Source organism: Coccinella septempunctata, chromosome 3, assembly GCF_907165205.1.
Source record: "Coccinella septempunctata chromosome 3, icCocSept1.1, whole genome shotgun sequence".
In the NCBI taxonomy this organism is placed as follows: Eukaryota; Metazoa; Arthropoda; class Insecta; order Coleoptera; family Coccinellidae; genus Coccinella; species Coccinella septempunctata.
The window spans coordinates 8,496,448-8,520,072 of record NC_058191.1 but is presented as its reverse complement, the minus strand read 5'-3'; the positions used below and the strand labels follow the sequence as shown (position 1 = coordinate 8,520,072).

Here is a 23,625-nt window from a genome sequence, read left to right as displayed (position 1 = left end):
ATGTCTATTCTTGTACTCCGTGCCAGCGAACTTCTGGCATTCCCCGATGATATGCTGGATAGTTTCATGTGTCGCTCAACCATAACTACAGCTATTTCTTCAGTAGATTTTTCTGCAACTTCGTAGTATAACAATGTGCTATGAGGAAGATGGTGCAGTGCCTCATAAATAAATATAGAAAATTACAAGTATTGAAGAAAATTTAATTACTCATATTATTCAATTTCATCAACACTTTTCAGTCATTTCATTTGTTTTTCATCATTTCCATCTATAAGCAAAGATATAGCATTCATAGGAAGCACCATTTTCGAGAAAAATTCATTTCAAGATGTCTCTTTTGTAGATTGTATATTGGCACATTTCGCCTGGCTTGAGAATTGTTTTTGTACATGTTATATAATCAATATCCCATTTTGTACAATTCGGTGATGGGTTTATGAAACAAAATACAAAACATAAATTAACTTGTCACTGGCACTTAATGAACTTCTTCCACTACTCCGTATTTGATGTAATAGTTTGGCTTCTGTTAAGTTTTTTTCCTTTTCCTTATCTCATTCTGAACCATGTCCCACCAGGTTTGCTGGGGCCTTTATCTCCTAGTTTTGAATCTACTTTTGCGTCCCACGTTTCATTTATCCCACTGGCATTTCCTCCTCCATACGACGCAAGTTTCCCTTCCATCCCAACTGTCTCTCACCCACAAACTGTTCCAATGATTCCACTCCCGATTCTTTCTTTGCATCTTCATTTATTCTCCTTTCCATCCTTGTAATCCTCTTCTCTCCTCTTGGGAACTTTCGTGTAGTATTTCACGTTTCACATCCGTACAAGACAGGCCTGAATATAGACTTAAATACAGACATTTTAGGTTCTCTCTGATTTAGGATCTTCTGAGGAATTTTTTGTTCATCGCTTAATACAATCTGCTGTATTTTCTATGTTCATCCCAAAATATAAACTTGAAACATCTAACCTTATCAACTTCTTCTGCATCGATTTCCACTCTTCACTCATCCTCCTGCTTGTACAAGTATATGGAGCATTTTACTCAGGCTTGCCGAGGTATTACGCACCACTGACTTGATCTCAGTGATTCGCTGCAATTCGTTTCAAAAAGGCACAAATATCCCATAAAATGATAATTTTTCATCAGTTTAAACAAATTAATTCAGATGCATAACATCCGCAGATAATTAAATCAACGAATGTTACGATCTTAATTGAACTAATAAACTATCATCGCTCGAAGTATTACCAGAAATTTCATTTCGTCGACAAAGAGTAGATGCTGACCATGGTTTCGGTCTTTTTTGACCTCGTCAGAGCAACAAAACTCATTCGTCAACGAAATGCTATGAATTGCCGGCCCCCCTTATTCCATGTCAGCAACGGGTATGATGTATAAATACATCGTACCGACATCCGACAGAGAAACGGGAACCAACCCAATTCAATTTCCTAACTCTCAGAGCGAAGATAGCAGTATGCATCCATATGCTTTAATCCCATATTGCAGATGTCGTTTATTACGACAATAAAGCAAGGGAAAAAGCGCGGAAAGGTTCGGATCATGGCAGTAACCGATCTGTCGAGGACATGGAAAATAAGAAATGGATCACGCCTTCATAGTAAGGCAGGTAAATATGCATATGAAGGAATATTTAAATTCATTCGATAAATATGCATATGGATGCATTCTGCTATCTTCGCTCTGAGAGTTAGGAAATTGATTTGGGTTGGTTCCCGTTTCTCTGTCGGATGTCGGTACGATGTATTTATACATCATACCTGTTGCTGACATGGAATGAGGGGAGCCGACAATTCATAGCATTTCGTTGACGAATGAGTTTTGTTGCTCTGACGAGGTCAAATAAGACCGAAACCATGGTCAGCATTAACTCTTTGTCGACGAAATGAAATTTCTGGTAATACTTCGAGCGATGGTAGTCTGTTAGTTCGATTTAGATCGTAACATTCGTTGATTTAATTATCTGCGGATGTTATGCATCTTAATTAATTTGTTTATAATTTTCCTGCCTCACTATGAAGGCGTGACCCATTTCTTATTTTCATCAGTTTCTTGAGGAAATTCACTTCAAACATGCTACTTCAAAAACGGAGCGTTTCCGGATAAAGATTATTATGATTATTATTTTCGACGTCAAATATACCATTAAATTGTTTAAAAATAATTTCCGGACAACCTGTACATGTACCAATCAGTTGATCACCCAGTATGCAATATGAGGTTATAAACTTATTTTAATTGATCAGTCATCCTATCATCGCCTTTGCAATCAGTACTATCTATGCATGTTGATCGTAAGCTCAAACTCATCAAGTTACAAACTAACATTAACCCAGATAGAGTGAAAAAAAAATAAAAAAATTGAATATATTTACCCAAGCTCGTTAAACCAGCAGCGTTGGCCAATACAACCGTCGGTCCCGTATTCACAACACCTGTACCGTTATTGGACTGAGACATCGTGCTAGTCGCCGAAGAAGACGTAACTGGCACTGACACCAGAAGACCTGTCGGGTGACCCTGTAAGTTTCCGGCCGAAGAAAGTGATATCGGCTGGGAGAAACCTGGTAACTGAACTTGAACATTCTGTAGACCCGTCAAACTCTGCAACTGCGACAGCTTCAAACTTTGAACGTTTATGGTGTTGGTCGTCTGCTGGGGACTGGACATCGGAGACTGAACGGTGTTTATTTTAGGTGATTGCACCACGAATTGTTGAGGCTTGTTGGGGTTCTGGAGGAAAGATTGCGATGTCCCCTGCGAGGAGTTTGATGAGCTAGAACTGGCCAATTTTTCAAGAAGGAGCGAGTTGGCATTCGAACTGACAATGTCTGGTCTATCTGCTGCTGGGGTACCGACCAAAAGTGCAGATAAAGCGGTCTGTTTGTTCGACTCATTTGAAGTAGAGACAACGCGCTGATTTATCTGGAAAAAAGTGTTAAATGATTTTCAATTCGTTATTCCTACGGAGGATCGCCCACACGCCTCTTTTATTTTTCTTGTAGAAAAAAATTCATTGCAAAGGATTTTTCCTAGTTAAAGTAATAATGATTTTTTCACTGGCGAACTCAACAATTACTGCAGGAAGCCCCATATAGATATGGAATGAGATTTTTGCATCATACAGGGTGTGCCATCCATAACTTTCCACCCCGAATTTTGAGCTTTGGGATGGAATAACGAAAAAACGCTCAGACAGGTCAAATGAAAAGGGGGGGACAAATAAGGGTATTCAAATGAGTTCAAATTGACATCACTACCCCTCTACACACAACCCCTAACAGCTCTCAACATCAACATCTCTATTCAAAATAATTGCTATAATTGGTAGCGGCTAGAGGGGTAGTGATATCGAATTCATTTTTTGACCCGTCCAAGCGTTTTTTCCATCTCAAAGATCCAAATTCGGCGTGTAAAAGTTATTGATGGAATACTGAGTCACTCTGTATAATAATAAAGCGATGAAAAAAAAAACACTCATGCAGGAAATTGAATTGCCTTTCCCCTATTCAAAAATGAGAGCTGTTCGGGGTTGCAGCTAGAGGAGTAGTGATATCAAACTCATTTGAACACCCTTCTTTGTCCCCTTTCAACAAAATTTGACCTGTCTGAGAGTTTTTTCGTTATTCCATCCCAAAGCTCAAAATTTGGAAAGTTATGGATGACCCACCCTGCATACACTGAGAAGGAGAAGTATCATCGGTTACATGTGGTTTTCAATGGTGAGTTTTTCTTGACAGAAGGTAGAACAAAATAAACAATTTCACCAAAAATCCAACTATAAAATATTGAAAATGGCGGAACTATCATCCCCTCACTTCAATGCAATTCCAATTCTAACTAAGCGACTAGAAGGAGACGACGGCCGCGGAAATACACGTGACATTCATAGTTGGGGAGCCGTCGATGCTGAATCGGTATTTACTCGGGCGTAGTGGAGACCTAGTGGATTTTGAAGTTTAGATGGTAAAACGAAAAAAAAATCTATGATATATGAACTTTCAGCGGTGTTTTCAAAGATGTAAAAAATCGTTAAGTGCACATACTCGAGCGTGTCAGATAAAGATACTGTATAAATATGCTTTACGTATTTCTGGTAATAATTTTATGTCAATCTGACAGTTTGCGTAGTGGGGTTGGCCGTACGGAAGAGTTGAAAATGATTGTAGAAACCAAGTCTAATGAACATTCATCGCCATATATCTCAAAAACGTTCAAACGTAGAAAAAATTGCTTCGGACGAAATTTGTAGAAAAGGGAGATGAGAGGAGGTAATTCAAAAACAATGATGATTTTATGGCCACTTTATCATTGTTTCGGCTTGCTGAAACTGGCAGATTATGTTCTTTCCGTTATTCTTGAACCATTAGCTTCAAAATAAAAAGAAGCCACAACACCCGAGAATGTTTTTTTTGTAAATTTGGCGCCCTCCCACATATTTTCATCATGTTTAAATTGCCAGACTAAAGGAAATTTTCAACATGTAATTAACCACTTATATCTTAATCTGACACACTCGAATATGTACAATGATCGTTTCTTTAACTATCTTGACAGGCTGTCCAAAACAATTCCCCCTATATACAGGTCTAATTTTGGTGGGGATACTCTACAGCACATATTACAGAGAATAGATGGGACACCTCTTAACCCCCACCACAATTGATGTTTTTAGTGAGGATCGCAACCGCTTGGTGGCGCTACATTCGCAGTTAGTTTATTTTTCAGCCGCTAGGTGCGATTCAAGCATGGCAGCAGTTCAGAAGTTGAGAGGTTACGTTCGTTCTTTTCTGTTAAAAAATGTTGTATTATTAGTGGACGTTGTAGGTATTAGTGATTTGTAAGCTAATTTATACCTTTTAAAAATGATAAAAATGAACAATGTACCTGGATGTATGGACCGAGTAAGCCAAAGACATCGTTTCCCCAAAGCCAATCCAAGTATTTTTAAAACTTGGTTAGAAGTTATTAATCCACAAAATTGGCCAGAATTATCCGATGAACAGATTTACAATAGATATTACGTGTGTCATCCACATTTTACCAAGCTGGACATACAAGAACCACAATCTGACTCGATGATGAATAAGAAAAAAATCCAAAAAGGTTAGTAACAATTTTTTTCATTTTTCATTGATTTTTGAAAATAAGGAAATCAATTTTCCTCATCAAATTTTCAGATGATCAATTGTTACATAGAATATTTTTTGTTTTAGGGGTTAGAAAGTCAATTTTGACGAGGTTGCAGTACACTAGGATTTCACAACTAACTGCGAAAGAAAAAATAATGTACTCAATGTTGAAAGAGTACAATGCTAGGATGAGTCAGCTTAAATACCAAAATAAATGTCTCAGGTAACAATTAGCTTATGCAAAAAAAATTATTTCATCTCGTGGATTTCAAACGCTTTCTTTGCATATCTCTGAACCAACTTATAATTTCATCTTATGTCAATTGAGGAATCAGACAGTCAAGGTAAACATAAAAAAATAATTATTATTCATTTATATTGATGGTTTCACTTTGTGGGAAAACAATATTTGTTTATTTATATACCTGCAATGTACAATGTATACCGATTGTATATTTTTCTTATAATTATTATTCTGAATTCGTTGAAAGTACGTGAGTAGATGTCTGTCTACTTGAAAAAACCTGTACATATATTTTAAATATTATTCTGAATTTTTAATGGAGTAATTTCACTTAAATTCTTTGAAAGTTCATAATTGTTCATTCATATTGATGGTTTCACTTAGTAGGAAAACAATATGTTTGTTTTATTTATATACCTGATAATGTTCAATGTATAACTATTTTATATATTTCTTGTAAATATTATTCTGAATTTGTTGAAAGTACATAATATTTTCACTTTGTGGGAAAACAATGTTTGTTTAATTGAAAATTCACGAATATGTAAGTAATGATTATTATTATGTAAATAAACATTATTATTATGATTATTAATATTATTTCCTTAGCAGCATCCTTTCCTTTAAAATAGTTCAAGCTTTCTTGAACTAAATATTTCGCGGACCCAGTAGTGCGAACGGTTTTGAAATTTCGCGCCTTTTCTCGCTAATACAGACTCCTGTATTGTTGATAATACAGTTTCCTTAGGTTGCTTGTAGTACGGATCGCATCCGCTATAGAAAAGCGCCAAACAATATTTCATCTCGTAGAAGGCCAGTGTCCCATCTATTCTCTGTAATCTGTGCTCTGCAGGGTCCAAGGTATCTACCCTTTTATTAATATGACACGCTCGGGTAAATCCCGAATTTCCCTCTTGGGCTCCCCAACTATCAATTCATTCACGATACATACTGAATAATAGTTGAAACAAGGCTACCATTTTCAAGCAAGGTAAGAATGTGACAACTTTGAACAAATGTTGAGAATAATTTAGACCAATTATATTGCCGAGTTTTTGAACTGATTCTAAAAATTTTTTAGGCTGGTATCTCTAGTTTGTTCTGTTAATGAATGACATGAAATTGAAAAATATTCATGATGGAGCAAATTGTTTTTGAGAGGAAGTTTCACGCTATAAATAATAGTTTTGAGATGAAAATACTCACCACTTGTTGCTTAACTGGAACTGCAGTATAACTGAAGCTCTCGTTACTGTTCACAGATGTAAGTGTTATAGTTTGTTGTCCACTATTCAAATTGTTCAATTCCGCCAAACGATTGTTATTCATAACCAAGTTTCCAGCGTGACCTATCACTCGGGCGTTCGATGGTAAGTTCATAACTGTCATTTTTCGCGGCGTCAAAAGTTTCTGTTGAGTGTTTGATTGTATTTGTTGAGATAGTAAAGAAGAGTTATTTATTGCATTGACCACAACCGCGTTAGCCTCACTGTTTATATTACTTGCAGGTCCACTATTCAGTAAGTTTATTATTGTGTTGTTAGCATTAGTAGTTGCTTTCTGCTGTTGTTGTTGCTGCTGCTGATGCTGCTGTAATTGACGCTGTTGTTCCTGCTGCTTCGCATGAGCTGAAAAGTGTCCAAGTAGAATATTGGGGACAATATATTATATTTTTTGCTTGATATTTACCCGCTGCTTGGAACTCCTGACCGAAATTCATCAGTTTTATTGCGAGAGCGTTGATTTCTAACTGTTGATTAGTGAGGGTCTGTGTTGATGGTTTACTCGCTGTAGAACTAGACTGCAAGTGACTCTGCTGCAAAAATAATGAAACAGCTTCGCAAGATGGGACAATCAAAGGTGTCAATGTTATCATTAACTTAGAAAACTTTTCCTCCAAATATTTGGCATACCTATTTCACTACAACTATCAGTTGTTGTTAAAATTTCCAACTCTCATATAAATATGAAAAATTTCTTACTGATACACAGTCGTGAATTTTACACAGACTGACACATTGGTCAGAGTTTCATTTCCTAGGAGAACAGTCCCAATCTTCGCTCAGCGTTCAAAATTTCGTGAACATCAAACAAGAAAACATATGAAGTTTTCTTTCAACATTCAATGGAGGAGTTCCCTACATGTTGGCCAACCTAGAAAAAGGTCTAAAAGGTCTACCAACGTGGAATGATTGCTTTCTAACGAAACCTACTTCATTCTTTCCGCAATGATCAAATATATTTATGAAATTCTACCGAGCTTTCTAGAGTTTACTGTTAAAGAGAAAAAAAGATTTTCATAACCTCGATTGCTGATTGGTTGAAATTTATGTTGGTATTACTACTTCTTGTGACAATTGACATATTTCATTGGCAAATGTCATTTTTACAAAATACAAGAAAACAAGAATGCGTTCAAGCAAAGATTGTGCACATAACCAAAACTTTGCCCATAACTTAACAGTATACTTTTTCCTTCTTGACATTTGCCAACGAAACATGTCAATTGTCACAGAAGTAGTAATACCAACATAAATTTCAACCAATCAGCAATCGAGGTTATGAAAATATTTTTTCTCTTTAACAGTAAACTCTAGAAAGCTCGGTAGAATTTCATAAATATATTTGATCATTGCGGAAAGAATGAAGTAGGTTTCGTTAGGAAGCAGTCATTCCCTGTTGGTAGACCTTTTAGACCTTTTTCTAGGTTGGCCAACATGTAGGGAACTCCTCCATTCAGTATACGCATTCCGATTCGGATAGTGGTATAAAAATTTTTCTGCAGCTTGAAACGCATTATAGTTTGCTTTTTAATTTCCGTTTACGATTTAGTTTGTATTTTAAACATCGCATTTTGAGAACTTAAAGTAGGAGCTGTGTCTAGGCGTCCCTGTAAAGAGCTTGGATTTGGAGCAGACGCTTTGGACAATGGACATCGACTGGATGACCTTTTAGTAAGTGATCACTGTTGGCAACAATTTAACATTGTCAATGGTCGAATTTTTACCTAAAATTTGGTCGTGGAAATGCGACCGTAGTTATTTATTTTATTTATATTCGCGAAATTGGGGGAATTGGCCCAAAATAGGTAATTCATGAACTGGCCAGCTAATTGAATTTTTAGTAAAAAAATGGTATTCGCCAATTGTTTCTGGAAATGAGGCACACTTGTTTGAAAGCTTTGCGAAGATACTATTTACAGCAAACAATTCGACTTATCCAAAAACCTCTGAAAAAGAATTTTACTTATCTCTGACAAATTTAGACGAAATAATAGCAAAAATTTAACGGCATGGAGGAAATTATTGTCTATTAGAGCAAAAATATGTTTTGTATGTATATTGTAATTGAATGATCTGCAACTTACCAATACGGGAGTACTAGAAGTACTAGTATGAACTTGATTTTGAACGATATTCACTCCACCAGATACGATTCCATTGATAATATGATTGGGTAAATTTGCGACCTGTTGATTTTGCTGTTGAGATTGACCAACACTTTGCTGTTGTTGTTTCTGTTGGGCACTTGACTGAGCTGCATTCTGCTGAAATATAAACGAAATGTTCTTTTCAATGAAAAAAAAAACACTATTAATTTCATACAAGGGTCAAGGGTTCATTACTTTCAAAGTTTTTGATGTACAAGGTGACTGACATAGACCGTCCACTATAGGTTTTGTGAACTTTTTTGAGCGTGGCAATGGCCGACAACCCTCAGATCGGAGGCAAGAGATAGGTAAGAGAAAGTCACGTATAATAAACCTCTGCTAACGGTGTTGAAACTTCGAGAATAGCTGTCAATTCATTGACAGCCGTGATAGTCATTCCGAGAAAAACGGACCTAAGGTACAAAGTCAACAGTTCTCGATTGGAGATTTTTTGACAAAAATCGGGTGACGATGTATTCGAATAAATTTATTTATTAGGTTTGTTCGTAGAGTGGTTTGCAACGGTTGTGAACTGTACAGAGCAAGCGCAATTCCATTTTAAAGTAGCGAAAATCCATTTGCGCTTGCTCTGTACATTTCACAACCGTTGTGAACCACTCTACGAACAAGCCTATTATTATTTATTTATTATACATTTTATCCTGATTTTCTCAAGGTACCGCAAGAAGCTCTGTGAGCTTGTACGAGTCGGAGAACCAGGCTATGTAGGCTTTGTTTTTGTATCTTTACGCCACCTTAGGAACAGCACGGTTAATTTTAACCCAACAGTGAATGGTGGCCCGTACCCGTATCGACTAGAGAATTTCTGCCCTAGGCCGGGATCGAACTCAGTACCTTGCCGTTGCGATATTCTGAGCCGACGCTTTAACCATCAATCTACGGACGCTAAATATAAACAGAAAGTAGATTTTAAAAAAAATTTGTAAAATCAGCACAACAACCGATCATCTAACTTCTTGCGTAAATTCGGTGCAATCCTTTTAGTTGGTACATACGAATACGAGGATGTATAGTTAGACCAGTTCCATGCATAAAAAAATATTGCGTTACCAAAGCAACGAACAATACCTCATTATAAGTGTCAGTGTTAAGTTTGAGGTCAAAAAAGTAAACCAGAGTTACGAAATAAATTAAGAGAAAACAGATGTCCATCGAAATTGTGAAAATCAAAATTGGAGTATCGAGCCATCATCAAGTAACTGTATTTAAAAGGGTTAAGAGGTAAGCAGATTTACGAAGATATGCTTAATACCCTAGGTGATCTATGTCCTTCGTATGCGACCGTGAAAAATTGAAAAACTGCAAGCTTCAAAAGAGGTAAATTTTCCATTGAAGATGATGACCGATCGGGAAGGCCAGTTTCTGTGTCAGTCCCCGAAAATATCGATGCAGTTCATGACATGATTTTATCAGACCGTCGAATTGGGCTAAAACGTTCATACGAACGCGTTCATCATATGGTTCACGTCAATTTGGACATGAGAAAAATTGCTGCAAAATGGATTCCCAAATGTTTGAATGTTGATCAAAAGCGTGCAAGGGTAGAAGCACCGCGTTCGATCTGTGCTCAATTTGAAAACAATATAGACTTCTTAAACCGAATTGTTACTATGGATGAGAATTGGGTACACTTCTACGATCCAGAAACAAAGAAACAATCCATGGAATGGCGACTCTGGTTCTACAAGACCTAAGAAGTTTCGGTCCAAAAATCTGCTGGAAAAGTTCTTGCTTCAGTTTTTTGGGATTGCCAAGGAGTAATCATGATTGATTTTTTGGATAAGGGTAGAACAATAACCGGAGATTACTGACCACTCTACGGGATAAAATTAAAGAGAAAATACGAGGAAATCTATCCATAGGTGTTTTGTTTTTGCAGGACAACGCCCATGCACACAAATCTCATGTTGCCATGCAAAAAATTCGTAATTGAGGGTTTGAATTACTAGAACACCCCCCTTATTCACCAGTTTTGGCTGCATCCAACTATCATCGGAGTTTAAAAGGTCGTAAATTTTCTTCCAACGAGGAGGTAATAAAAGCTGTGGAGGTCTGGTTTGCAGAGCAAGAAGAAACATTTTTTTTGAAAGGTCTAGAGATTCTCCGTAATAAATGTATCCAATTGAGAAGAGAATATGTTGAGTAAAAAAATATTTTGATATTGAAATTTTGTTTCGTTCTATAGTAGGCAAAGAATTTTTCAATATATCCTTGTATACCATGAAACAGATGCATAACACAGCAAAACGAAATCACCTAATGATTTAAATTTTAATGCACGCTGGTTACTAGGAAATGTTCAACTACGCATCTTTAGTAGAATGCACCACTATTTCGCCACAATACCTATTTGACAAGGCCTAAATGGAGCGATTAAAACGCCCAATAACTTCCAACGACGGAGCACACCAATAAGCAATCCCACTCCGGACACGCCATATGGACAGATAAAGGCTGATGTTTCTGCTATTTGAGCAATACTAAACTATAGAAAGTAAATTTTAGAGTTGAAATTGATCACTTACTTGTAATTGACCTAGAGAAATCTTGAAGTTTGTGTTACGACCGCCGCGTCGCATGACAACACTCTGTCTACCACTCTTGGTAAATGTTTCCGAAAATTGCTGCAGATACTTGTTGACATGCATACGTGTGCCTAACGTGAATCGACAGGCCACTCCATTCCTCTCATTCTCCTTATGGTCTCTATCAAGGTATAATTCTCCTAGATATTCCGAATTTGAAGGTCTCTGCAGTATCGACAGTTTGATATGGTATACACGCTGTTTGTTCTTATCCTTAGGGGGTAGTTTCGTTTCCAATACATACTCTTCAACTATCTGAGGTAGATAATCATTGGATTCCACGGGAGGTTGATAGGCCTTGAACTCGTTTATAACAACTCCTGCAAATTCAAGTTATCATCAATGATGAATTAATGTGGCCTACACTTAATTCATAACTAAACTAGAGACTGAATTACATAATTTTCACTAGAATAGAATGTTTCGTTATTACAGTAGCATCTTCAGATTGGTTCATACCGGCATCTATCCGAAGAAGCTATTGTGATAGTAGAGTGGTAATAATCTCATCGTTAATAGATAACATATAATCTCGAATGAATGTATCTACACAAAATGAGATGAAACTATAGGAAAAACTGTGTTTTAAAATTTACCCATTTTAATCATTTTAAAAGCTTTTGCTAGTCTGGTTTTGTATAATTATTCCTCTGAATATTAGGTGTAGTACTTTTCGTAGAATAAATCTCCTCCTTCCGGAATGTACTCTCACGCAGTAAAATTGTATACAGAACCTCCTCGAAAAGGCAATGGGAGTTGAAAGATATCAAGACAATTCCTATTGTCATTTCATTTACAGGCCTGATATCGAAGAAACTACCGGTAGATTCGGGTGACTTGGGACAGTCCTGTAACTTGGGACAATTACCTCCCTTGCAGATTTCTTTGTTTCTTACCATTTATGAATGAAAGGATTGTGTAGCGTCTTTTCGGTTAGTTTAATAATTAATTCCTGCTGAGTTTGCCGTCACCAGAGCGTTCGACTTGACAGGAAAAATTAACGAATTCAGGAGAGTACAAGCGCGTTTTTTTATGGCCCTCATAATTTCTAGGGGTCTTCAGGGTAGGCAAAATTCGTTGTCTACTGAAGGGATCTCGAGAACTATAGCAGCTAGAAGAAAACGCATGACACATTCTAGAGCTCTTTTTTCCTTACTATTCCAAAACTAAAAACAGATTCAGCCTAACGGTCATTGATTTTGAGTTATGAACGAAAATTGAGAAATTGTCATTTTCAATGAAGCTGAATAACTTGCTTATTTGAACTCGTATTCGAAATCCGTTGTTACATTCTACAGGCACTTTTTTATGAGGAATTCGAGTATGATATTAAGAAATTTTTCGATCCAGTCATTTTCGAGATACGACAGGGATTTCTGATTTTTCAAATGTGAACTATAGTTGAAAGTTCTTTCATCTTGCTGCAATTTTTTTGCTGATTTCAAAAATGTATCATATGTTGCTATTCACATGAATGTTACACGAGAAAAAAAATTCAATACTTTTTCCTGCTTTTCGATTCTCTGTTGAATTATAAGTAGGCTGGGTTACCATAGCAACCGTTGAAAGAACTTTCAATTATAGTTTACATTTGAAAAATCAGAAATCCCTGTCGTATCTCGAAAATGACTGGATCAAAAAATTTATTGATATCATATTCGAATCCCTCATAAAAAAGTAAAACGTAAAAAATGTAACAACAGATTTCTAATACGAGTTCAAATAAGCGAGTTATTCAGCTTCATTAAAAATGACAATATCTCAATTTTCGTTCATAACTCAAAATCTATAAACGTTAGGCTGGATCTGTTTTCAGTTTTGGATTAGTCAAAAAAAAAAGAGCTCGAGAATGTGCCGTCCGATTTCTTCTAGCTGCTATAGTCGAGATCCCCTCAGTAGACAACGAATTTTGCCCACCCTGTACATGTGTTTCATTTTGTGCATGTAACATTTTTTCTTCTGGATACGTGGGATATTAAACGTCTGTTCCGATATTTCTGAACAGTACTGTCAGTATTTCAGAGACGATGCCTATTGGCCCAGTCGTTCGAGTTCTATTGTTATTCGATTGCGGGCCAGTAAAACCAGCAATATCGAAACAGGCCCTAGATATGTCATGAAACAAGGTTGCTTGCAAATCAAACGGCAACACGGATCTCATTCATTTATTTTGTTGTTTCATGGGGCGATTTGGGACAATTGCAATAGATACAAGCGGCGCATTGTCTGAAGGAAATATGCCGATTTTTCGCAGGATATTATTATTTACGTTACTTCCACAAAGAAATCACCAAAGAATGAAAGAAGTCAAAGTTCTGTTTAGTTTTTTTACATTTGAGTTGCAATATATTTACTTTCGCTGTAATAGGGGTTTATCATTTAATATCCTTACCAAATTTCAACTATATAATCACAAATTCTAATTTTTCAAAACTATACACCGTCCCAAGTCACCTATTTCATTTGAGAGTAGAGAAATCAATAGATTTTAACTTGTGTGACAAGCCTCCAAATCGGTGGGTGACTTGGGACAAGTATATTTCATTTTTTCAAAATTTAATAGTATATCTCCTAATCAATAGTCTGAGTCATTAAGCATATTCGAACCTCTTTTTCAGATAAAAATAGGTCACCGTTTTGAAAATATGACAAGTTGAATTCAACAATCGTCCCAAGTCACCCGAATCTACGGTACTAGAGAATTTGAGGATACTTCAATTAGACGAAAATATCTACCATCTAGTCATGCAGGCAGAATTCGGTACTGCTAAGACGAGAAAAAGATGAAAAAAAAAAAAGGAAGTGCGAGGAGATCAGAAATCCAACCGAAACCAAGAAGCCGAGAAGGAGACAGGACCCGATCAACATCGGGGATTCGAGAAGCACCCCGGACCCCACCACCACCATGAGACCGAAAACTGGAAAAGGGTTCAAAAGAGCCTTTTGATATCTCAGAAATGGGATAAGTGAATGTTACTCGGGAGAGGACTGTGAAAGCCTAATGCTAAAGACATAATAATATCCTGTTAAATTTCGTCCAATAACGCAATGAGGGAACTACAGTAGCGTTTGAAAACTTTTTTCGTTTCTCTTATTACGTCGCGAATATTAAGTTTGCAGAATATACTTGACTACTGTATCGCCTTCACCGGCTGCAATGTAATCAGCTTCTCGCCCATCGAGTAGCTCGGCCGGATATTCGGTAGGTGAAGTAATTTACGCTATTTCTGTCGAAGAAGCGTGTCTGTGTAACAGTCATTTACGTAGCAATTTCCTACTTGTGATACGGCTGCTTGTTGCTTTTTTACAAACAGATTTCTGAAACACTGTCGACTCTAAGGAGAACGGACCCTAACAAAATAAAATATGAAGCAAATGCTTATATTCAATGTCTTCCAAGTAGCTAATATACATCAAGAAATCTAAGCGATATGAAAAACTCCGTGGATAATTTTCAATAGATTTAAAGCGGGTTTCATAAGAATTTGATTGTCCGATCAACGATTCGACATTGACTCGATTTCTAAAACCAAACCACTGAAACCTTTTCATTTCTGAATATATTGAAAAAGTAGCAATTGGGGATAATTGAATGGACGTATGAACATCATAATTTGATGCGAGAATGATATTCTGAATTATCGACTGAAAACAAATTGACGTCTATTAGTCAAGCAAGCGTTGATTCCCCGATCAAGCTTTATGAAACCCGGGATTAGATTTTATTAAATCTAGTAATAAATCCAAAATCCAGTCACTCTTACCTTGAGAAGGCGGGCCAATAGACGGTGAATCCAAATTAGGTACAGGTATGGGTTTGACCTCCTTGATTTCCGATTTTCTCAACTTGGAGCCCGAGTTTGGAGATTTCGATTTCGTTCTAACCCTATTTATATAATCGTATAATTCTAATCCTGCCTTATGAGTGAATTGATCTAATTTCCTTTTCCTATTGACCGTAACCTGGGAAAATTTCCTAGCCATCCTGTGGAATTTATGCATATTCCACATATTCCTACTTTGATTCAGCCTTAATTGCGATAAGCTAATGGTATTGTCAGGATCTAAACATATGTGCGGATTATCAGCAAGCAAAATCTGACTTTCCAGCATGTGTCTCTCCTCCACACTCCACTCATCCTTCTCTTCCGATGTTGAGTTGTTATTTTCAACTATGTTGTTGATGTCAGACATAATACTCTGCAAAAAAATATTCAACTTAGAACTTCAATATCCATAAAGAGGGCGGTACAACATTTACGGTTTTGCAAGAGATTTCATAATAATCAGTTATAAATAATAAGGATAAATTCAGATGCCTACCACCCGCTGATATTAATATCAACAAGTGTTACGATCTGAATTGAACTAGCCAATTTGCCATCGTCAAGGCCCCAAATGAAGTACGCCCCATCGAAGAAAAGCAGATGCCGACCATGGTTTCAGTCTCATTTGACCTCATCAGAGCAACATAGCTTTATTCCCCGATGGAAAACGTTCGGAATTCCCATCGGGGAAAAAAGCTATGTTGGGCTTATGAGGTCAAATGAGAACGAAACCTTGGTCAGCATCTCCTTTTCTTTGCAGGAACGTCCCTCATTCAGTTGTTCCGACGATGGCAAATTGGCTAGTTCAATTCAGATCGTAACACTTGTTGATATTCATATCAGCGGGTTGTATGCATCTGAATTTATCCTTATTATTGTGTTCATTGCCTCCCCGTTTAGGCGTGATCCTTCTTTATTATCAGTTATAAATTTTTGAAATGATATGGAATATTGAAAGCTATGACAACACAAAAACGAGTGATCGTGGGAGGCTACAAGAGAATTTGTCATAATTTCATTTTCTTTTAAGGTTGAGACTTGAAACAAAAACCTTCCTCAGTTATTAGGGAGCACTACATTGTGTTGAAATAAACACAATGTATAGGCTGTCCTACAAATTTTTTCATATGGATTTCATCTTATCTGCAGATTGCATGGTTGCACATTCATTTTGTCTTACAGTCACCGTTCTTGAAATATTTCTATTTTTCGTAAATTCTTCGAAAAACTTGATAACTAACGAAACAACTAACGAAATAAATAAATTTAGAGAAATAAGAGTTTGACAAGAACAACAGAGATAACGAATTTCTTTTCTCACAATTATTTAGAACTCTAATGGGTGTTCAAAATGAAACAGTTCATTGACGACATATTGAAACGTTGAAATTAGGCTTATTTTTCAAATGGTGCATCCTATATTTTATCTTTCTTATACATTGATTTCCTCTGAAAAATTTGCTTCCGTGATCACTATCACTGAAAAATTCGCTCAGTTTCTGAGCATATACAGGGTGAAAACAAGTATATACAGGATGAGCAAAAAGTAACGCATAGAATTAGTTCCGTATTACTACTACGGTTGAATCATTCTCGAAAAGTTTTATCATTCGACGTCTGCTGCAAACTGTCGAGAAGAATCTCTTCGAAACAGCAGAGTCTGATTGTTCAGTTTGCCGCAACAAAAAACCTACAAGTCAAGTAATTTTTCAAACAAATAAACAACAGTTACAGTTTCCTGAAACTTTTTAATGTTTTCACTCCCAATCTCTGAAGCAAAATCAATTAAAAAATCAAATAAACTATTTGCTCCTGCGTAAATTCTTGCACTAATTTGTCAGGAGCAAATCAACTAGGAAAAATTGTTGCCTGACAATGAACTGAAAATAGAGAACGTTGAAATTATAATTTTATGTTTATTTCATTTTTTAATTGATTTTGTTTCAAAGATTGGGAGTGAAAATCCTAAAAAGTTTCAGGAAATGCAGAATCCTTCCAGAATAAATTTCAATCGATATCCAACAGTTCCAAGAGACACAATCCTTGATGTGTATATGACAAGTAATGTAGGAAATTTATAGATTCAAAAGAAGAATATCTGTTCCAAAATATAATAGTACATAAAGACAAAAGCACAAATAACTACAAATATATATTACATTAAAATGATAATAATAATTAATTTAAAGGGAGCAGTTTGGAGTGGTAATGGAATCAACCATATATTCATCATAATCATGACTTAGGGAAAGCACTAGATTCTTCAGACGTCTTTTGAATGATTTGAATTTTGAATCCTGTACTTGCAGAGCCCTAGCATTTAAGATACATTTCAAAGTTATTAGTTCTATGTTTTGTATTGTTCAATAAATTTGATTACATAAGTATGATGACTGGAGTTTTTATTCATGCTTGCTGAACATTTCTTATGTATAAAATGCCATTTAAAGATTGTATACAAGGAAATGTTAAAATTTTATATTTTATGGAAAGAGGTTTGAAAGATTTCAAACGTTGTATTCCAAAATCCAAATGTTTCGTGTTAGGTAAGCGTCCATAGATCCGCATATTACGCAACGCACGAATCACACCAAAAGAATTTCAGAATGCTTTTTATATGGACCATAGAGATTTCAAAAATTTTACTCCGAAAATAGGGATTGCCCACTAAAAAGAAAGGGAATGTAGAAATGCAATCGCCCAGTGTGAGATTAATTTTATTAAATGTGATTATCGAATGTTCATATGAATCGCTATCTGAATCAGTTCCTTCTACGCTTTTTTCATCAAATTCGTGGCCGGTAACACAACGGGAAGACTAGTAGCTCGTAGCCGAAGAGATAGGCGCAGCTCAATTAAAAAAAAATGGGGCAAATCGAATATGGAATGGTCCAGTTGAATATTGAATAATTCATCATCTGTAATAAAATTATTCTCACACTGGACCATTGCATTTTTACAGTCCTCTTCTTTCTCAAAGCGTTCCCTATGTTCGGATTAAATTTTCGATACTGATACGTATCGTACTGCCGGACGCATCGGTCACTTGTAAACAAAAAAAGATTGCCGATCTTGTGGACACACTCCAGTGAGGCCAGGCGCAAATAGAAACGCAGGTTGGTGAGGTGACGCAGTTTTTTCCTGCGCTGCACGTACTATCTGAAGGTCTCGGTCTTTTCTATGTTTTACAAAAACTCACGCTGCGTCACCTCACTAACCTACGTTTCTATTTGCGCCTGGCCTAAGCCTCAAACAGTTCCTTCTTGTTCGCTCAATATGAAAATCCGAAATACAGTAACGTCGACAAGCGACTGATGACAGTTGTGTCGTCAATCCGATGATAGGGTTGCAGTTGACGCGCAACCAGAAATGTATCACTTTTATGCAATCCGTGCGTTGCGTACAATGCAGAACTGACGATGCTTACCTTCAAAGGTAAGCGTACATAGTTCTACAACGTGCGCAACGAACGGATCATATCAAAAGTATTTCAGAATGTTTTGTATGGGAACTCATATATGTCCACTGATCGGCAATCCGCATGACATTATCAGTACTCATCGAAATATCGAAAAAGTTACCCCACAAAGAATGTCGTCGGAAAATAGTGAAAAATGACACCTTCACAAGAATATAGTATTGGAAGATAACGAAAATTTAACTTACCTTTTAGATTAATCAGATGGTTTTTACTGTATTTTATCTACAACTACCTGAGTGAGATACTTACATACCCAATGCAATGCTTGCTCTATTGCTTGTCCAGGTTGTTTGTATATGTTTGTTTTATATATTTGTATTTGTTTGCGAGCTATTTATGAGCTATTTATGTCACTATTGTACACAATTATCGATGATATTTCAATACATCTTGATATTCGCTTTTGTTGAAATTATTAAACGGCTAATGACCTTTGTAGTTGATGCCGATACACAAAATGAAAAATAAAGATAAACCCCCCATCACCCATTATCGCAAGATAGATGAAGATATATTCAAGAGATTAAGATATATTTTTCATGAAAACTGAATATATTCTCAGTTCCTCGATGTAAACCAGTCATGTCAAACTCAATGTCACAGGTGGGCCAAAACCATAAAGACGGTAGATTAAGTGGTCCGCAAAGACTTATCTCAATAAAACGAATTACTGAAAATCCAAAAAAAATACATTTCTTAAATTACAAAAAAGCACACAACATAATCTTGAAAAAAAAAAGAAAATTAATAAAACAGGTATATTTATTGAATTACGAAAAGTACAAACATTAAATTTTTTTACCAGACATTTGACATATTTTGTCCTTTATCATTTTGACTATTTTGGGTATAAACTGCCTTCAAGTGTTCATCCGTTAATCGCGACATTGTGGGAGATTTGTTTTCTCTCATCGAAGAAAATTATTGTTCATTTTGCAGCCAAATTTCCTCGTTTCTCGAAATTGAACTGGCAGATTTACAAATACACACAAATTCAAAGAATTTTGATATACAGGGTTAACGGTTAACGGTTTAAATTTGAAAAAAAAAAGATATGTAACGGAACACGGATAAATTAGCAAAAGAAAGGACAAGTTCGGAACTTCGATGAGTTGTGCGCTATAAAAAAAAATCGCGAATAGATACGTACCTGAAATCCGTATCGCCATATCACGGGTATAAAACCTGCGAGAATTAGAACGATGCGAGCAGGAAAGGTGTGAAAAAACACCAAAACAAATGGCAATGAAAAATCCAAGCAAAACTAATAAACGACGAAGCTCTATGCAGGTGAAGGGAAGCTAGCCCTTTTCCTGGGGTCTCTGGTGGACGAAAGGAATATGGATGACCCCAAAAGCAGTCCTAGAATTATATCTTCGGAAAAATAGGGAATACTCCTTCTGACGAAAACGATGTATTGAAAATGAAATATCTTTGAAACGTCACATTTTGAAATAACTATTTCAAGCGTTTCCCAAAAAAATTATTTCAAGTACTTAAAAATGAAAAATAAAAAATATTCAAAATTTAAAGCGTTTCGTTTCTATTGCACAAGTTGGCAACATCGACTGAAATATGCGTTGATAATAAAGGAAAACAAATACACTATCTTGATGACATAGACAAGGATGGCTGTCTATGAAGTCTGCGACGAACGAGGAAGGTCGTAAAATTTTATGGGATTTTTATGGCCAGTTGCTGTTGAGGCTCGCCAGTGAGTACGCGCCTTATGATGGCTGTAAATCAACAGCTGTTATTTTATAAACAAGCCATTGTTCTTTTTATTTTCTAGAAGGCGCTGTTGCCAAATCGTAAACTAGAAACGAAGCGATTTAAATTTTAAAACCTCATATTTGAAGAATAATTTTGATTTCCGCGGTGCATTTGAAAAAATCATGAATGAAACTCATAATTATTCAGTTTGACAGTTGTATATGCTGTGATAACCCAAATTGAGGAAAATTCCCCATTATCTTCAGTGGTGGTTTTACCTTGTATTGTTATTAGCATTGTTTTATGCTAAATTGGGCGTTTATGAGGACAGAAAAACAATATCGAAAGCAGAATGAAGCTCTTTCTTTGTTTTAAATGATTACAGCGGATTAAAAATGATAATTTCAATTAAACAGATCTTGAATTCATTCATTCAAAGAAAAAATGAACTGATTGATAATAAATTTCCTTCTTCATAACATGAAATTCATTCCCAAATGTACCGTTCAAAATTTAAAAAGGAACCCAAAATTCCAGCAAACTTCTAAAAACTCGAAACTGTTTGCACGAAAATCAATAGCCTTCACCCGCTTCAGATGAGCACTTACATGCAAAATTTCACACCGATACATTCAGAATTACGAACTGTAGCGGACTCACAAATTTTTTTTCATAACTCACAAATTACTTGTTCAATTTCCACAAAGATCAATAAACTTCTCAACACTGTGAATTCGCATAATCCTGCCATAATTCAGCTCGAAAAACTACGACTTTCAGCATGTCCACACACAGAGACAGAAATTTTTTTACAGATCATGAATCTGCATCCTTTGAAACAGATTTTGTGTTAATACCTGAACGAAATTTTTTTCTCTATATGAAAGGGGGAGCATAACAAACGCCTCCTACAAGCTTTGATGGATCTTAGGCTAATTAAGAAGTCAAGACCTCCAAAGAAGCAAAAGCTGTTTTGAAGCCACATGCAGGTATTATTTACAATTCAAGAAAGAGAATATGTAAATCTGTGTAAACAAAACCTTGGTAGTTGTATACCTAATGGGATGTTCTATACATAACACCCGAATATCAAATTCAAAGCCAGCTATAAAAATCAGATCTTAAGGAATCTTTGAATGTCAATATTGAGACAGGATTCATTATGATTCTAGTGCCTACCTTCAGGGTGGGACGAAGCAACACATGATGGATATCACAATTAGAATGGGGGTAGGCCTGTCTATAGTCCCTGATTTCCGCAATAATGCACCCACTGTAGAATAGGTGGCTATAGTGCAATTCAAATACATCTACTAAAGTTGGCGGAAGCTCTTCATTATCTATATGCCTGAGTATGTCATCGTCTTCATAGGGCCACTGCGTTGTCTCTATAATATTGGCAGTGTCATCAGAGCCCAGTTCAGAACGTGGGATGGTTCGAAAAGCCATAGAAAAGCCTTTGTTTCCGGGATATAGATTTAGGATTAGGGTATTCAGTCTTTCCTTAATTACAAGTTTTTCTAACAGAAAAGAGTTGTACTTCAAACCCTGAAAAACAGATCAAAATTAATAATAATAATAATTAATTGCAACATCAAATTTTAAATATATGTAAAATATATCACCCATAAAAAAAGAGTATTCTTAACAGGCTGATTAGATGATAATGCAATGTGTATATTAATCCTGACGTTTAAGACTATACAACTAGTCGATCAGATTTTACTCTAAATAAGATTTCTGATAATTTCTACTTGCTAACAGAGAGATTGAGAAAGTATGAAAATATTGAAAATTAGGCTTGAAAAAGCACATTTCTCCGTGATCAACAGAGAATTTTGCAACAATTTTCAAAACAAAGGTAAATGAACTAGCACCAGTCCTAAATACATTTTTAAAACAATCATTAATAAATCCACTTAAGCATACTGTGAAGTATAATGAAAAAGCGAAGTAAAATTTTAAAATAGTTCTACTTACATTTTTTGATTCTTCAGTACTTCTACTACATTCTTCGTGGTGAATTTCTAGAAGTTTCGAAAATAAACAAAATTCCGATTGTGATGTTTCTGGTTCATTCAAAGTTTCATATGATACAAGAGAAGGCAATGAGGAACGACTTGTTTTGAATTTTTTTATTACTCGCTGCAACAAAGAAATTGAATTAAACCTCAAAACAATACTCGCTGGTTATAATGAATATAAAATGTAGCATAATGAAAAGTGAGTCTCACTGATTTGAATAACACAACTTTTCAGGTATCACAATTGTCATTATGAATACATAATATAACAAGAAAACATAAATAACTGAAACTAAAATACTGGATAAATCAACATACAAAAGTTGAATTTGGTGCCTTTAATTTTTTAAGGGTTTCAATTCAAATCTTACCTCATTCTCCTCACATGATGCCTCCGTATTTTGCATCGTTATAAAAATTATTTGAAACAATTACTTGAGAGTTTCATGTCATATATCTCCAGTAATTCCTTGCTTGTGCTTGTATAATTTTAAAGACCTGAAAAAAATACATTAAATGGAATAGTGCATATACAAAAATATATTCTCATCACAATTTTATCAAAATCTTAGTCACAGGTGATTGATACATTTTTTGGTTTCAAAATGATATTTTGACAAGTGAGCTGTACACAGTATTGTGGGAATATTATTTGTAGGTCAAGATAAACTGAATTTCACTCATAAAATTACTTACCTAAAGTAACTAATATATTATCAATTCATTCATGTTTCACATTTTAAGGATATTAATGAGTGCATTAGATCTTACGATTATAAATAAGGCCGCAAGGGTACGAAACCTAACCCCTTTTGTCATTAAAAAATATATATACAAACCGGTACAAATGGGAAAAATATCAGATAATCGGATAGAAAAATGTCCATGAAATAAAATTAAACGAAGGGCTTAATAATATTAATCTTCCAATTTCGATTCACGACAAAATTTGTAAAAATCCCAGTTTACAAACATACTGGGAGCCCATTGTGGACCTCTATCGGTAGGAAAACCAAAGAAAATGCTGCAAAGTATTCGCGCAAAAATTTGAATTTGCGTAAATAAAAAACTTCATTGCAGAGACAATGTTTCTGCCTCGTTGTTCATTGCCAATGGAATAAATGGTTTTTTTTT

At 35.7% G+C, this 23,625-nt stretch overlaps 2 protein-coding genes across 2 annotated transcripts in view; one reads left to right on the top strand and one right to left on the bottom strand.

Annotated features, from left to right (window-relative positions):
- The window catches only part of LOC123309516 (transcription factor SPT20 homolog), a 29,300-nt gene extending 5,805 nt beyond the window's left edge, over positions 1–23,495 (bottom strand). Inside the window, exons 1-10 of the mRNA XM_044892672.1 lie at positions 23,188–23,495; positions 22,863–22,989; positions 22,448–22,612; positions 21,647–22,015; positions 15,211–15,646; positions 11,387–11,766; positions 8,778–8,957; positions 7,100–7,226; positions 6,617–7,038; positions 2,410–2,959 (exon numbers count right to left, since the gene is read on the bottom strand). Coding sequence (XP_044748607.1) covers positions 2,410–2,959; positions 6,617–7,038; positions 7,100–7,226; positions 8,778–8,957; positions 11,387–11,766; positions 15,211–15,646; positions 21,647–22,015; positions 22,448–22,612; positions 22,863–22,898 — 2,665 coding nt within the window. The 5' untranslated portion in view covers positions 22,899–22,989; positions 23,188–23,495. The remainder of the gene's footprint in view (positions 1–2,409; positions 2,960–6,616; positions 7,039–7,099; positions 7,227–8,777; positions 8,958–11,386; positions 11,767–15,210; positions 15,647–21,646; positions 22,016–22,447; positions 22,613–22,862; positions 22,990–23,187) is intronic.
- Positions 4,923–5,651, top strand: LOC123309524. The gene is made up of 2 exons (XM_044892683.1): positions 4,923–5,140; positions 5,251–5,651. The coding sequence occupies exons 1-2, from the start codon at positions 4,930–4,932 to the stop codon at positions 5,391–5,393; spliced, it is 354 nt and encodes a 117-aa protein (XP_044748618.1). The 5' UTR covers positions 4,923–4,929; the 3' UTR covers positions 5,394–5,651.
- Positions 23,496–23,625: the final 130 nt, after the last annotated feature.

Bases quoted from the DNA above. Each gene is read 5' to 3' on its own strand.
- LOC123309524 (XM_044892683.1), top strand. From the start codon at position 4,930: ATGGACCGAGTAAGCCAAAGACATCGTTTCCCCAAAGCCAATCCAAGT. The intron at 5,141-5,250 runs GTTAGTAACAAT...TTTTTGTTTTAG, and splicing joins TAAGAAAAAAATCCAAAAAG to GGGTTAGAAAGTCAATTTTG.